The sequence below is a fragment of the Tachyglossus aculeatus genome, chromosome 4, assembly GCF_015852505.1.
Source record: "Tachyglossus aculeatus isolate mTacAcu1 chromosome 4, mTacAcu1.pri, whole genome shotgun sequence".
Taxonomy (NCBI): domain Eukaryota; kingdom Metazoa; phylum Chordata; class Mammalia; order Monotremata; family Tachyglossidae; genus Tachyglossus; species Tachyglossus aculeatus.
Window position 1 is genome coordinate 111,466,000 of NC_052069.1, and position 15,794 is coordinate 111,481,793.

At 49.3% G+C, this 15,794-nt stretch overlaps 1 protein-coding gene across 1 annotated transcript in view; it reads right to left on the reverse strand.

The window, feature by feature from the left end:
* Positions 1-301: 301 nt before the first annotated feature.
* STKLD1 (serine/threonine kinase like domain containing 1) overlaps positions 302-15,794 on the reverse strand; it is a 49,605-nt gene continuing 34,112 nt past the window's right edge. The window contains exons 11-19 of the mRNA XM_038745476.1: positions 13,846-13,929; positions 12,622-12,738; positions 11,039-11,179; positions 8,546-8,674; positions 8,155-8,283; positions 6,377-6,505; positions 3,599-3,739; positions 1,003-1,082; positions 302-662 (exon numbers count right to left, since the gene is read on the reverse strand). Of these exons, the coding sequence (XP_038601404.1) occupies positions 591-662; positions 1,003-1,082; positions 3,599-3,739; positions 6,377-6,505; positions 8,155-8,283; positions 8,546-8,674; positions 11,039-11,179; positions 12,622-12,738; positions 13,846-13,929 (1,022 nt within the window). The 3' untranslated portion in view covers positions 302-590. The remainder of the gene's footprint in view (positions 663-1,002; positions 1,083-3,598; positions 3,740-6,376; positions 6,506-8,154; positions 8,284-8,545; positions 8,675-11,038; positions 11,180-12,621; positions 12,739-13,845; positions 13,930-15,794) is intronic.

Sequence of the window (15,794 nt, forward strand, 5' to 3'; positions counted from 1 at the left end):
CTTCTTTTCTTGCGAATCTTTATAATAGGGTGACTCTTTGTTCAGGACACTCTGAAGTGTGTCCAGACTCAGGAAGAGCCAGGTAACGCAGTGTATAACTTCCCCCGTCAAGGGCTACTGATGAAGCAGTGATGTTCACACAGTGACTAAACTGAACTGACCACCTCCTGAAAAATGGATTTAAGACTGTGAGCCCCACGTGGGACAGGGACTGTGCCCAACCTGATTAAATCTACCCCAGCGCTTAGAACAGTGCTTGGCACATAGTAAGCGCCATTATTATTAACAACAGTACAGTTGGTAGGAACAGTGGCCCTTTATTAAACCTAAATGTCCGAGTAATATGTAAAATAAAGCAACGGGTCACGAGTGAGCAACTCTTTCCACAATCCGAACGACCAAAGAAAGGCAGCCGGATGCCCGGATTACGGGAGCAGACTGGACTTTGAATATTAAGACGGGAGGGGAGGGAGGAGTCCTCGTCCTTCACGGGGTCGATCTAGGACTGCCGGGCCGTTGACGCGTCTCCTGCTGGGGAGAGGAATTCATTTCTCAGCCAGCCACCTTTCGCATCACACACGGCTTGCCCTTCATGCCGGTGGATGGGAAAATCTTACCTTCTCCAGACCCTCGAGTGCCCTGGTCACATGGGCAATTAGCTCCTGGAAGGAAAAATAAATAGGGTTTTATCCCTCCCGGCAGGAACGTCAAATCCTGGAACTGTCCCTTATTCCTGGCTCTTTTGTGTGGATGGAGCCTAGCCAGGTAACTGTGCTTTTTTATGAAAACCACACCCACAGTGGCCGAGGTTTATTTTGGCCTTTAAGAAGCAGCGGGCCGGTGGCTTGGGGGGATACCCATACGGAAGGAGGCTACGGCCAAGGGGATGAGGGTCCGGAAGGAGCGGCGTTTCCTCGTCGCCTCTCGGAACGAGGCTCTCAAACTCGGGTTCTCCAGGGAGCGGGACAGGCCGACCGCACGACGCCGTCGCTTCCGACTCACCTCGCTCGACACAAATCTGGCTTTCATTTCCCGTAACAGATCGTCCAGTTTGTGGGACTCCATCTCGGGCACAATCTCCTCTGGAAACGGAAAAGACGGGGGACGCTTTCCCGTCTGCTCTGGCCCCAAAGGAAGGCTTCAAACCCACCCTCGGATAAGGCTCTAGTCCAGCTCCGCCACGTAACTGCCGTGTGGCCTCGGGCAAGTAACTTAACGTCTCTGAGCTCGATTTCCTCATCCGTAACGTGAGGGTGAAATTCCTGTTCTCCTTCCCCATTAGATGTGGGACAGGGACCGTGTCAGCACTTAGAACAGTGCTTGGCACATAGCAAGCGCTTAACAAATACCATCATTATTATTATTATACCTACCCCAGTGCTTAGCACAGATTAAGGGCTTAGATAATACAATTACTACTATCAAGCAATCAATCGTATTTATTGAGCGCTTACTGTGTGCAGAGCACTGTACTAAGCGCTTGGGAAGTACAAGTTGGCAACATATAGAGACAGTCCCTACCCAACAGTGGGCTCACAGTCTAAAAGGGGGAGACAGAGAACAAAACCAAACATACTAACAAAATAAAATAAATAGAATAGATATGTACAAGTAAAATAGAGTAATAAATATGTACAAACATATATACTATTGGGGGAGAAGAAAGTCTCAGGGGAAATTTAAGGGCAACTGGAGTTGCACTTGGACTATATAGTATTTCCGGGAAATATTTATCAGGAAAGAGCAGGATTAAACCTAAAGCTGACACCGTGCGAGAGAACATTTTATGTCAAAGCAGAAGACTGAGCAGGGAACCGCATGACGCCGGGCGGGGAACACTGCTGTTATGTAACTATTATGGCATTAAGCCCTTACTATGTGTCAAGCACTGTTCCAGCATTTAGAACAGTGCTTGGCACATAGTAAGCGCTTAATAAAGCCCATTTAAAAAAAAAAGTGCTGGGCTAGATAGATAATGCATGACAGGATATTTAAAGCACAGCCTCTGGGAGAGGAATAAGAAGCCCGTGAGCATCTTAGCACCCCCATTTTCAGTCCCAAAGATCTCAATGCCTCATCAGGCTCTTGGCAGCTTGCCCTCTTTTTGGCCGTTTTGTTTTGTTTTGCGCCTCAACCATTACAACACGCCGCTACTGCTCCCCTTTAAATCACCCTCTTCAGTGCAGGCACTTCCATCGTCTGACCATAAGTGAAACACTGCCTGTATTTATTTCCCTAATGGTTGTTCGGGCAGGGGACCAAGCGATAATCATTTCCACAGTCAATCAATGGCATTTATTGAGCATTTACTATATGCAGGACACTGTACTAATCGCTTGGGAGAGTACACTACAACAGAATTAGACACGTTCCCTGCCCCTAATGAGTTTACAGTCCCTTAATGTGTGGGCCATAAGAAGGGATTCCCTTAATAATTATTATGGTACTTGTAAAGCGCTTACTCTGTGCCAAGCACTGTTCTAAGCTCGAGTAGATACAAGGTAATCAGGTTGGACATAGTCCCTGTCCCACACGGGGCTCACACTCTTAATCTCCATTTAACAGATGGAGAAGTGAATAATAATAATACTAATGATGGTATTTGTTAAGCACCGACTCGGGCCACACGCAGGGGTAGATATAAGCTTGTCAGGTTGTCCCACGTGGGACTCACAGTCTTAATCCCCATTTTACAGATGAGGTCACTGAGGCACAGAGAAATGACTTGCCCAAGATAATAATAATAATAATAATGGTATTTGTTAAGCGCTTGCTATGTGCAAAGCACTGTTCTAAGCACTGGGGGATACAAGGTGATCAGGTTGTCCCACGTGGGGCTCACAGTCTTAATCCCCATTTTACAGATGAGGTCGCTGAGGCACAGAGAAATGACTTGCCCAAGATGATAATAATAATAATAATAATGGTATCTGTTAAGCGCTTACTATGTGCAAAGCACTGTTCTAAGCGCTGGGGGATACAAGGTGATCAGGTTGTCCCATGTGGGGCTCACAGTCTTAACCCCCAATTTACAGATGAGGTCGCTGAGGCACAGAGAAATGACTTGCCCAAGATAATAATAATAATAATAATAATAATAATAATAATAATAATAATAATAATAATTGTATTTGTTAAGCGCTTACTATGTGCAAAGCACTGTTCTAAGCACTGGGGGGATACAAGGGGATCAGGTTGTCCCATGTGGGGCTCACAGTCTTAACCCCCATTTTACAGATGAGGGAACTGAGGCCCAGAGAAGTCAAGTGACTTGCCCAAAGTCACCCAGCTGACAATTGGTAGAGCCGGAATTTGAACCCATGACCTCTGACTCCAAAGCCCGGGCTCTTTCCACTGAGCCACGCTGCTTCTCTAAGATCACAAAGCAGCCAAGTGGCGGAGCCGGGATTGCAACCCGGGTCCTCCTGACTCCCAATCCCGTGCTCTATCATCATCAATCGTATTTATTGAGCGCTTACTGTGTGCAGAGCACTGTACTAAGCGCTTGGGAAGTACAAGTTGGCAACACCTATCCACCCTGTGCGTTCCCTGGCTGGCCGCTTCGGGCAGGGGTCGGGGAGAGGGGCCGTGGGCTCACCGTACTGAGCCATCTCGGCCAGCAGCAGGGAGATGGTTTCCACCACTTCGGGATCGTCCTTGTAGAACTCATAGGTGGACTTGATCAGGGAGATACCGTCGCTCAGGTCATCAGTCAGGATCACTCGAAGGGCTGCTAGTTCTGGAAAGGAGAGAGGGAACAGGCCTGGGATAATAATCATCATCATAATAACAATAATTGTGGTTTTTATTCAGCGCTTTTTTTATCATCATCATCATCATCAATCGTATTTATTGAGCGCTTACTATGTGCAGAGCACTGTACTAAGCGCTTGGGAAGTACAAATTGGCAACATATAGAGACAGTCCCTACCCAACAGTGGGCTCACAGTCTAAAAGGGGGAGACAGAGAACAAAACCAAACATACTAACAAAATAAAATAAATAGAATAGATATGTACAAATAAATTAAATAGAGTAAAAAAATATGTACAAACATATATACATATATACAGGTGCTGTGGGGAAGGGAGGGAGGTAAGATGGGATGGAGAGGGGGATGAGGGGGAGAGGAAGGAAGGGGCTCAGTCTGGGAAGGCCTCCTGGAGGAGGTGAGCTCTCAGCAGGGCCTTGAAGGGAGGAAGAGAGCTAGCTTGGCAGATGGGCAGAGGGAGGGCATTCCAGGCCCGGGGGCATTTTTATGGCATTTATTAAGCACTTACTATGTTTAAAGCACTGTTCTAAGCGCTGGGGAGGTTACAAGGTGATCAGGTTGTCCCACGGGGTGGGGGTGGGGGGGGGGGGGCCTCACAGTCTTAATCCCCATTTGACAGATGAGGGAACTGAGGCCCAGAGAAGTGAAGTGACTTGCCCAAAGTCACACAGCTGACAATTGGCGGAGTCGGAATTCGAACCCATGACCTCTGACTCCAAAGCCCGGGCTCTTTCCACTGAGCCACGCTGCTTCTCTTACTTTGAACAGGCACTGTTCTTTGTACTTCGGGCCAGGCACTGTACTGAGCGCTGGGTGGATACGAGCAAATCGGGTTGGACACGGTCCCTGTCCCGCACGGGACTCACGATCTTAATCCCCATTTTAGAGGTGAGGCACACAGAGAAGTGAAGCGACTTGTCCAAAGTCACACAGCAGTCAAGTGGTGAGGCTGGGATTAGAACCCAGGCCCTAGGCCCGTGCTCTATCCGCTAGACCATGCTACTTCCCCGTCCAGAGGGAGCCTACAGGCCTGTCGGTATTCAGCAATTCCAAAGTTTTCCGTGTTGTCCGGGGGCTTGGCTGCCATTCAGTCAGTCTCATACAGTGCTCTGCACATAGTAAGCGCTCAATAAATACGATTGATGATGATTGATCAAGGGACTGAGTCTAACCCGATTTGCTGGGACCCGCCCCCCCCCCAGTGCTTAGTACAGTGCCTGGCACACGGTAAGTGCTTAACAAATACCACAATAGTCCATGGCTTCTGGTGGTACTTTCATTTGGCACAGGGGAGAGATGGCCAGACTTTCAGTGTAGCGAAACTGTTCCCGGCTCAACAACCACTGCGGTATTTGTTGAGCGTGTCCTGTGTCTGGGACTCGGAAGCTCGTGGGTTCTAATCCCGGCTCCGCCACTTATTTGCAGTGTGACCTTGGGCAAGTCACTTCACGTCTCCGTACCTCCGTCACCTCACCTGTAAAATGGGGATTAAGACTGCGGGCCCTATGTGGGCCAGGGACTGAGTCTAACCCGATTTGCTGGGACCCACCCCAGCGCTTAGTACAGTGCCTGGCAAACGGTAAGCGCTTAACAAATACCACAATTAGTAGTAGTAGTCGTCTGCTGTGGGACCTTGGTTTCCTCATCTTTAATATGCTCCTCTGTACCTCCAGGAACGTTGACGAGGATAAAATAAGATCCCTGTAGCGAAAGCACGTTGGAAATAACTTTAAAGCGCTCCGTAAAGTCCGGCTCGTTTTTATTCATTCATTCAATCACATTTATTGAGCGCTTACTTTGTGCACAGCACTGTAGTAAGCACTTGGGAAGTACTGCTTTGCACATAGTAAGCGCTTAATAAATGCCATCATTATTATAAGTCGGCAACATATAGAGACGGTCCCTACCCAACAACGGGTTCACAGTCTAGAAAGGGGAGACAGACAACAAAATAAAACATGCAGACAGGTGACAAAACATGTAGACATACCCTCCTTTCCACCCCCGGTCCCCCCTTAAAGACTGTTAGAGAAACCCTATTTCTCCCTGCTTCTTCTCAACTCTGTTGAGAAGCAGGGTGACGTACTGGAAAAAGCAGAGGCCTGGGAGACGGAGGACCTGGGTTCTAATTCCGGCTCCACCATTTGCCTGCCGTGTGACCTCGGGCAAGTCATTTAACTTCTCTGGGCCTCAAGCTACCTCGTCTGTAAACTGAGGATTCAAGCCTAGCTCCTCCAATTTGGACCGTGAGCCCCCACGTACGAGAGGGGCTTTGTTCAGTCTGATGAATTCGAACCTACCCCAGTGCTTAGAACAGGGCTTACCACCAAGTGAGCACTTAATAAGTACGATAACAATTATAATAATAATAATTAAACCCAGGCATTCCCCCATCCCAGTTCCCCTAGTGAACCTAGGTTCCTCCTTCCCAAACACAAATACCCTCAGAACTTCATATCTTCTCTTGTGGCTCAACTCACCTCTCGGAATCACGTTCATTCGTTCGTATTGATTGAGTGCTTACTCTGTGCAAAGCACTGTACTGAGCGCTTGAGAGCGAACGATCTAACAATATACAATAGCACGTGCGTCCAGGGTTCTCACCTGACAACCTCACCAGGCAGCCCAGGCCCAGGAACACATTCTTCACCAACAGCGTTCTCTCATGGTGCAGTTGGAGGCTTTGCAGCAGCAGCAGAGTGACAGGTTCAAATTCTTTATCCCCTAAGCAACCTGGAGGTGGAGATCGGGATTCCCTCTAGACTGTAAGCTCGTTGTGGGCAGGGACCGCGTCTGTTATATTGTGTTATACTGTCTGTTGTGTCGTACTCTCCCAAGCGCTTAGAACAGTACCCCACACACAGTAAGCGCACAGAAAATACAGCCGATCGACCGACGGACTCGGGTCCGTCGGCAGCTCTGACTCGTCCCTCCGGGGGAACACGAAACCGTCATTTAGACACGCAAACAGCCTCCCTGTCTCTGGCCACCATCCTTTTAAATTGCAGTTCAAGGCCGGCCTTCAGCGCAGAAGCCTCCCTCAATCGATCTTGTTCATTCCGGGAATAACCTGGTCCTCCCCACTTCTTAATCTATTTTCTAGAAACACATTTATGTTGCTTGCCCGTTGATCTGAGTTTTACCCTTGGCGTATTTTTGTCTGACTGAGGACAGGGACCCCAAATGCCCATTAATTCCTTCATTCGATCGTCTTTATGAAGTGCTTACCGTGTGCAGAGCACTGTACTAAGCACTTGGGAGACTACAATATAACAATAAACAGACACATTCCCCGCTCACGACGAGCTTACAGTCTAGAGGGAGAGACAGATGTTAATATAAATAAATGAATTACCGATATGTGCATGAGCGCTGGGGGGCGGTGAATTAAGGGAGCGAGTCAGGACGACGCAGAAGGGAGTGGGAGAAGAGGAAAGGAGGGCTCAGTCAGGGAAGGCCTCTTGGAGGAGACGGGCCTTCAATAAGGCTTTGAGGAGGGGGAGAGTGATTGTCTGTCGGATACGAGGAGGGAGGGCGTTCCAATCAATCGTATTTATTGAGTGCTTACTGTGTGCAGAGCACTGTACTAAGCGCTTGGGAAGGACAAGTCGGCAACACATAGAGACAGTCCCTACCCAACAGCGGGCTCACAGTCTAGAAGGGGGAGACAGAGAACAAAACAAAACATACTAACAAAATAAAATAGAATAGATATGTACAAGATAAATAAATAAGTAAATGGAGTAATAAATATGTACAAACATATATACATATATACAGGTGCTGTGGGGAAGGGAAGGTGGTAAGGCGGGGGGGATGGAGAGGGGGATGAGGGGACGAGAGGATGAGGAGGAGCAGGAACAGGGGCAGGAGGAAGAGGAGGAGAAGGAAGAGGAGGAAGAGGAGGAGGAGCAGAAGAGGAGGAGATGAGAAGGAGGAGAAGGAAGAGGAGGAGGAGCAGAAGAGGAGGAGGAGAAGAGGAGGAGGAGGAGAAGAGGAAAAGGAGGAGGAGAATTGGAGGAAAAGGAGGAGGAGGAGGAGAAGGAGAAGGAGGAGGAGGAGGAGAAGAGGAGGAGAAGGAGGAGGAGGAGGAAGAAGGGGAGGAGGAAGAAGGGGAGGAAGAGGAGCAGAAGAGGAGGAGGAAGAGGAGAAGGAGGAAGGGGAGGAGGAGGAGGAGGAAGAGGAGGAAGAAGAGGAGGAGGAAGAGGAAGAGGAGGAAGAGAAGGAAGGTCGGAGGCGGGATGTGGGCGAGAGGTCGGTGGCGAGCTAGCCACGGTTGTGGCATATTGAGAAGGTTAGCGTTAGACGAGCGAAACGTAGCGCTCAGCCGGCCCTGAAATCAGGCTTCGCTGGCAGATTGTCTCGCTTGCACAGCCCCTCACCTTGCAGAGTCAGGACCCAAAGTGCCGAGCAGGCGGACTCCACCACCTCTCCATCCTGCAGGTGACTTGTCAGCACCCTCGTGATAACCTCGCCGGCCTCTTCTCGGGGCGGCTTCCCCACCAGGTTGGCTGCGGAGATACAAACGTCCCGAAAAACCGGCTCCCGGGCGGCTACTCCAGAGCGATCCCTCCCGCCCGCTCGCTGGGGGCCCCAGGCAATCCAGAACCCGCCACCGACGTTGGCCGGGAAGTGGGCGGGACTCGGAATACTCGAGGACAAGAGATGGAAGGCTGTCGCCTAGGCCCACGGGGACGTCCAAAGCAGAAGCGAGGCTCCTTCGGCCTTTTGGGATGGTCCAGCCGGCTCTTACTCCGAGGATCCCGGCCTTACCGTTCCCAAGGAGACTCCAGACCAGGTTAGAGCAGGATAAGCAGATCTCCCTGTTCTCTGGGAACTGGTCCACGTACTTGAAGATGTCGGCGAGCACCCCGGCTTTCTGGAGCACCTCCCCGGCGGCTTCTGATGGACACAGGCAGAGAAACTTTTTCTCAGCTGCAGTGATCCTTGTCACTGTTGGGCAGGAAGCTGGGAAGTCATCAGAATTTCTTTTTAAATGGCATTTGTTAAGTGCTGACGGTGTGCCGGGCACTGTGCTAAGCAATGGGGTAGATACAGGCTAGTCAGGTTGGACACAGTCCATGTCCCGCGTGGGGCTCACGGTGGTGATCTCCATTTCACAGAGGAGGTAACAAGCACAGAGAGGTAAAATGACTTGCCCAAGGTCTCCCAGCAGATTAGTGGCATATCAGACAGAAAATCGCTCTCCCCCACTTCAAAGCCTTTTTGAAGGCACATCTCCAAGAAGCCTTCCCTGACTAAGCCCTCCTCTCCTCTTCTCCCACTCCCTTTCGACTTGCTTCTTCATTCATCCTCCCTCCCATCTCCACAGCACATACGTATATATCTGAAATGTATTTATTTATCTATATTAATGTCTGTCTCCCCCTCTGGACTGTGAGCTCGTGTGAGCAGGTACTGTGTTCATTTGTTGTTATATTTTACACTCCCAAGCACTTAATACAGTGCTTTGCACACAGTAAGCGCTCCATAAATACGATCGAATGAATGAACGGTGACAGAGCCGGGATTAGAACCCAGGGCCTTCTGACTTTCAGGACCGTGCTCTATCCAATAGGCCACGCTGCTTCTTCTCTACGGAACAAGACACTGGATCACCTGATTGTACTTTCCAAGCACTTGATACAGTGTTTTGCACATAGTAAGCGCTTAATAAATACAATTGAATGAATGAATGATGTTGGAGTTCTCAAGCCCTTGAGCTGAGGTGGGCCTCCACGAGGGACTCGCTGTGGGCAGGGAATGTGTCTGTCATGCTGTTCTATCGTATTCTTCCAAGTGTTCAGTACAGCGCTCTGCACACCGTTAGCAGTCAATAAATGTGATTGAATGAATGTATGGATGAATGAGTTCCCGTTTTCTGGGGGAGGACCTTATTCTGAGCTCGGAGGATGGCGGGCAGAGGTTGCCAGTTGAGAAGCCCAGCCTCGGGGCCGATGCTCCCGTCTTGGGGCGACCTGAGCGGGTCTGCCCTTCCTGACACCTGCCCCAGGGCCAGACTGAGCCGAGGAAAAGGGGCCTTGGCCCACATCCCCCTCGGCCGGTGGCCGCGGATTCCCCTCAAGCCGCACTCAGAATAACATCCTTTCCCAGAAAGCAGGAGCTCGTTCATTCATTTGATCGCATTTACTGAGCGCCTACTGTGTGCAGAACACTGAACTAACCGCTTGGGAAGCAGCAGGATATAGCGGATAGAGCACGGGCTTGGGAGTCAGAAAGCCATGGGTTCTAATCCTGGCTTCGCGACTTGTCTGCTGTGTGACCTTGGGCAAGCCACTTAACTTCTCTGTGCTTCAGTTTACCTTGTCTGTAAAATGGGACTCAAGACTGTGAGCCCCACGGGGGACGGGGACTGGGTCCAACCCGATTTGCCTGTATCCACCCCAGCACTTAGTACAAAGTGACTGGCACGTAGTAAGTGCTTAACACATACCATTATTAGTAGTAGCAGCAGTAGTAGTACTAATACTAATAATTATTAGTACGCAGCGTGGCTCAGTGGAAAGAGCCCGGGCTTTGGAGTTAGAGGTCATGGGTTCAAATCCCGGCTCCACCAATTGTCAGCTGTGGGACTTTGGGAAAGTCACTTCACTTCTCTGGGCCTCAGTTCCCTCATCTGTAAAATGGGGATGAAGACTGTGAGCCCCCCGTGGGACAACCTGATCACCTTGTAACCTCCCCAGTGCTTAGAACAGTGCTTTGCACATAATAAGCGCTTAATACATGCCATCATCATCATTATTATTATTATTATTAATAATAATCCAGAGGTAAAAGCCCCACCGCGAGCCTGCTGTGTGACCCTGGGCAAGTCACTTCACTTCTCTGGGCCTCAGTTACCTCATCTATAAAGGGGAGATCCCATACCTGTTCTCCTTCCTACTTAGATTTTGAGCCCTGTTTGGGACAGTGACTGTGTCTGACCTGATTATCCTGTTTCTTACCCAGCACTTAGAACAGTGCTTGACACAGAGTAAGTGCTTAACAAATTCAATAGCTGTTATTACTACTACTACTAATAATAATAATAAAAGATTTCCGAGAAACCTGGTGGCTCTCAGGGCAGCAGCAGGGCTTCCTCTGCCTCAGGATTTTCTGGCCCAATGCCTAGCCTAGTGCTAAGAAGAGGTCACTGAGCCTTCCAGGCAGGCCAGCCTAATCGAATAACTGTCGCAATCCATTTCTAGGAGTTTAAAGCTAGGAAAGGAAGGGGAAGAGAATCCCAGGAAGGGGGAGGGAACCTACCGTTGGTCGAAATCATCACCAGCAAATGGCAGAGCAAGGTGAGGAGCTCCTGGTTCTGGGGATAGGCTCGCATTGTCTTGATCAGCGGGGTGATCGTGTCCTCCTCGCCTAGTGCCTCGGCCCCAAGCTGACCCTCCAGGACTGACCAGAGCAAGGAGCAGAAAATCAATCAATCAATCAATCAATCATATTTATTGAGCGCTTACTGTGTGCAGAGCACTGTACTACGTGCTTGGGAAGTACAAGTTGGCAACATATAAAGACAGTCCCTACCCAACAGTGGGCTCACAGTCTAGAAGGGGGAGACAGACAACAAAACAAAACATATTAACAAAATAAAATAAATAGAATAGATATGTACAAGTAAAATAAGTAAATAAATAGAGTAATAAATCTGTACAAACATATATACATATATACAGGTGCTGTGGGGAAGGGAAGGAGGTAAGGCAGGGGGGATGGAGAGGGGGAGGAGGGGAAACGTCACTGTCCCACTGCACTGCACTGCACCCTACCTAGGCCGTGAGCTGGCGGCCCTACCCCGGCATGGATTTCCCAAGGTGTGAGAGGTTCAGTTATTAATAATAATATTCGCTAAACCCTTACTAGGTGCTGAGAACTCTACTAAGCACTGAGATAGATCAAGATAATCAGGTCCCACATGGGGCTCACAGTCTAAGTAGGAAGGCGAACAGGTATTGAATTCATTTATTTATATTAATGTCTGTCTTCTGCTCTATTTATTCATTCATTCAATTGTATTTATTGAGCGCTTACTGTGTGCTGAGCACTGTACTAAGCACTTGGGGAGTACAAGTTGGCAACATAAAGAGATGATCCCTACCCAACAACGGTCTCACAGTCTAGAAGGGGGAGACAGACACCAAAATAAAACATGTGGACAGGTGTCAAGTCATCAGAATAAATAGAAGTAAAGCTAGATGCACATCATTAACAAAATAAATAGAATAGTAAATATGTACAAGTAAAATAAATAGAGTAATAAATCTGTACTAACATATATACAGGTGTTGTGGGGATGGGAATGAGGTTGGGGGTCGATGGGGAGGAGGAGAGGAAAAAGGGGGCTCAGTCTGGAGCCATGGAGGTTCAATTATTAATAATAATATTTGTTAAACCCTTACTAGGTGCCGAGAACTATACTAAGCACTGGGATAGATAGAGATAATCAGGTCCCACATGGGGCTCACAGTCTAAGTAGGAAGGCGAACAGGTATTGAATGTATTTATTTATATTAATGTCTGTCTCCCGCTCTAGACTGCAAGCTCACTGTGGGCGAGGGATGTGTCTGCTTATTGTTATACTGTACACTCCCAAGCGCTTAGTCCAGTGCTTGGCACACGGTAAAGGCGCAGTAAGCGAGATTGAATGAATGAAGATTGAATCTCCATTTTACAGACGAGGGAAATGAGGCCCAGAGAAGTTAAATGACTCGCCCAAGGTCGCACAGCAGGTAAATGGTGGGGAGGGGGGTGGGAAGTTGCCCCTAGCCGGTGGCCCAGATGGGCGGGGGTGAGGACGGGCAGCCAGACCGCTAGGATCAGATCTGCCCAGCGGTTACCTCCAGTCACGGTGTTGCACAGCAACCTAGCGGCGTCCAGCTGCAGCTCCAGGACATCCTCGTGGTTCACCATGGCGCTGGTCACCAGGTGGATCAGCTCGACCGCGTACGGTAAGTCTGGACGAGGAAAGGAAACGGAGTCGGGACGGGCGTCGGCAACCGGCCCGCTCCGGCGAGGCGCGGGCCTCCTTGGTGCGGAGGTAGGAGTGGGTTCGTTTTAATCAATCAATCAATCAATCGCATTTACTAAGCGCTTACTGTGTGCAGAGCACTGTACTAAGCGCTTGGGAAGTACAGGTTGGCAACATATAGAGACAGTCCCTACCCAACAGTGGGCTCACATGTACAATCTAAAGTTTTAGGCCCTGGCACAGGGCGGCGTCTCCTGGGCACCAGGTGTGCGTTCGCAGGTGGCAGGAATAGGCTTCTCCAGCTTTAGAAAAGGAGCTGGTTCCCAGGAGACAGCCACGGAGAGGCTTACGAATTGGTAAACTCACTGTTGGCCGGGACTGGGTCTACCAGCTCGGGTAGATTGTACTCCCCCACAAGCGCTTAGAACAGTGCTCTGCATAGAGTAAGCACTTCACCAATACTAGTACCACTCAACAGATATCACTGATTGATTGATATGGCTGACCCATTTCAAGCAGAAGAATACGTCTGCTTTTAGACTGTGAGCCCAATGTTGGGTAGGGACTGTCTCTATACGTTGCCAATTTGTACTTCCCAAGCGCTTAGTACAGTGCTCTGCACATAGTAAGCGCTCAATAAATATGATTGATTGATTAAGTGGATCGTCCTCCGGTAGTTGGCATGTTGCTTTCCAACCCTTCCCTGTGGAATAATAATAATAATAATTGTGGTACTCGCTAAGCGCTTACTGTGTGCCAGGAACCGTGCAAAGTGCTGGGGAGGATACAAGGAATTGGGGTTGGACACAGTAACTTCCAATCTCAATCCCCATTTTCCAGATGAGGTAACTGAGGCCCAGAGAAGCAAAATGACTCGCCCAAGGTCACCCAGCAGGCAAGTGGCAGAGCCGGGATTAGAACCCACCATCTTCTGACCCCCAGGCCGATGCTCTATCCACTACTGCACGCTGCTTCTAAAGACCTTGGCGGTGTGATCTCCTTCTTTCCTGCAAGTGCCCACCCAGCCAGAATCCCCTAAATTCAATCTTCAGGGTTCCCTCCACACCCACTGACCCCATAAAAGGAGACCTACCTTTCTGGTTTTCGGTCAAGGAGATGAGGTGCTTTATTGCCTTGCCTTGAGCCTCTTGGCTGTCCCAGAAGAGCTGCATGAGTTCTGCCCAAAACAAAACAGGGGGACACACACTTTGGATTAACCCTATGATCTCACCTCAAGAGCAGCTTTCTTGGGGAAAAGGGGAAAGGGTTACCGATGGGATCCTTAGAACAGTGCTTTCCACATAGTAAACGTTTAATAAATGCCATCGTTATTAATTATTATTATTATTTATCCTCCCTCTCTTCCAAATCCCAAGTCAACCAGTGGTATTTACTGAGCACTTACTGTGTGCAGAACACTCTATTATCAATATTATCAATCGTATTTATTGAGCGCTTACTGTGTGCAGAGCCTCGTGCCCTAACCCCATGCAGCAGACAAATGGCATCATTATCAATCGTATTTATTGAGCGCTTACTGTGTGCAAAGCACTTGGGAAGTACAAGTTGGCAACATATAGAGACAGTCCCTACCCAACAGTGGGCTCAGAGTCTAAAAGGGGAAATGGCAGCAAACCTTGTGACTCCCAGGCCCCTGCCCTAACCCTATGCAGCAGACAAATGTCAGCAATCCTTGGGATTCCCAGGCCCCTGCCCTAACCCCATGCAGCAGACAAATGGCATCATTATCAATCGTATTTACTGAGCACTTACTGTTTGCAGAGCACTGTACTAAGCGCTTGGGAAATACAAGTTGGCAGCATATAGAGACAGTCCCTACCCAACAGTGGGCTCGCAGTCTAAAAGGGAAAATGGAAGCAAACCTTGTGACTCCCAGGCCCGTGCCCTAACCCTATGAAGCAGACAAATGGCAGCAAACCTTGGGACTCTCAGGCCCCTGCCCTAACCCTAGGCAGCAGACAAATGGCATCATTATCAATCATATTGATTGAGCGCTTACTGTGTGCAGAGCACTGTACTAAGCGCTTGGGAAATACAAGTTGGCAACATATAGAGACAGTCCGTACCCAACAGTGGGCTCACAGTCTAAAAGGGGAAATGGCAGCAAACCATGGGACTCCCAGGCCCGTGTCCTAACCCTATGCAGCAGACAAATGGCAGCAAACCTTGGGACTCCCAGGCCCGTGCCCTAACCCCATGCAGCAGGGAAATGGCATCATTATCAATCGTATTTATTGAGCGCTTACTGTTTGCAGGGCACCGTACTAAGCCCTTGGGAAGTACAAGATGGCAGCATATAGAGACAGTCCCTACCCAACAGTGGGCTCGCAGTCTAAAAGGGAAAATGGCAGCAAGCCTTGTGACTCCCAGGCCCGAGCCCTAACCCTATGCAGCAGACAAATGGCAGCAAACCTTGGGACTCCCAGGCCCCTGCCCTAACCCCATGCAGCAGACAAATGGCATCATTATCAATTGTATTTATTGGGCGCTTACTGTGTGCAGAGCACTGTACTAAGCGCTTTGGAAGTTCAAGTTGGCAGCATATAGAGACAGTCACTACCCAACAGTGGGCTCGCAGTCTAAAAGGGAAAATGGCAGCAAACCTTGTGACTCCCAGGCCCCTGCCCTAACCCTATGCAGCAGACAAATGGCAGCAAACCTTGGGACTCCCTGGCCCGTGCCCTAACCCCATGCAGCAGACAAATGTCATCATTATCAATCGTATTTATTGAGAGCTTACTGTGTGCAGAGCACTGTACTAAGTGCTTGGGAAGTACCAGTTGGCAACATATAGAGACAGTCCCTACCCAACAGTGGGCTCACAGTCTAAAAGGAGAAATGGAAGCAAACCTTGTGACTCCCAGGCCCCTGCCCTAACCCTATGAAGCAGACAAATGGCAGCAAACCTTGGGACTCCCAGGCCCGTGCCCTAACCCCATGCAGCAGACAAATGGCATCATTATCAACTGTATTTATTGAGAGCTTATTGTGTGCAGAGAACTGTACTAAGCGCTTGGGAAG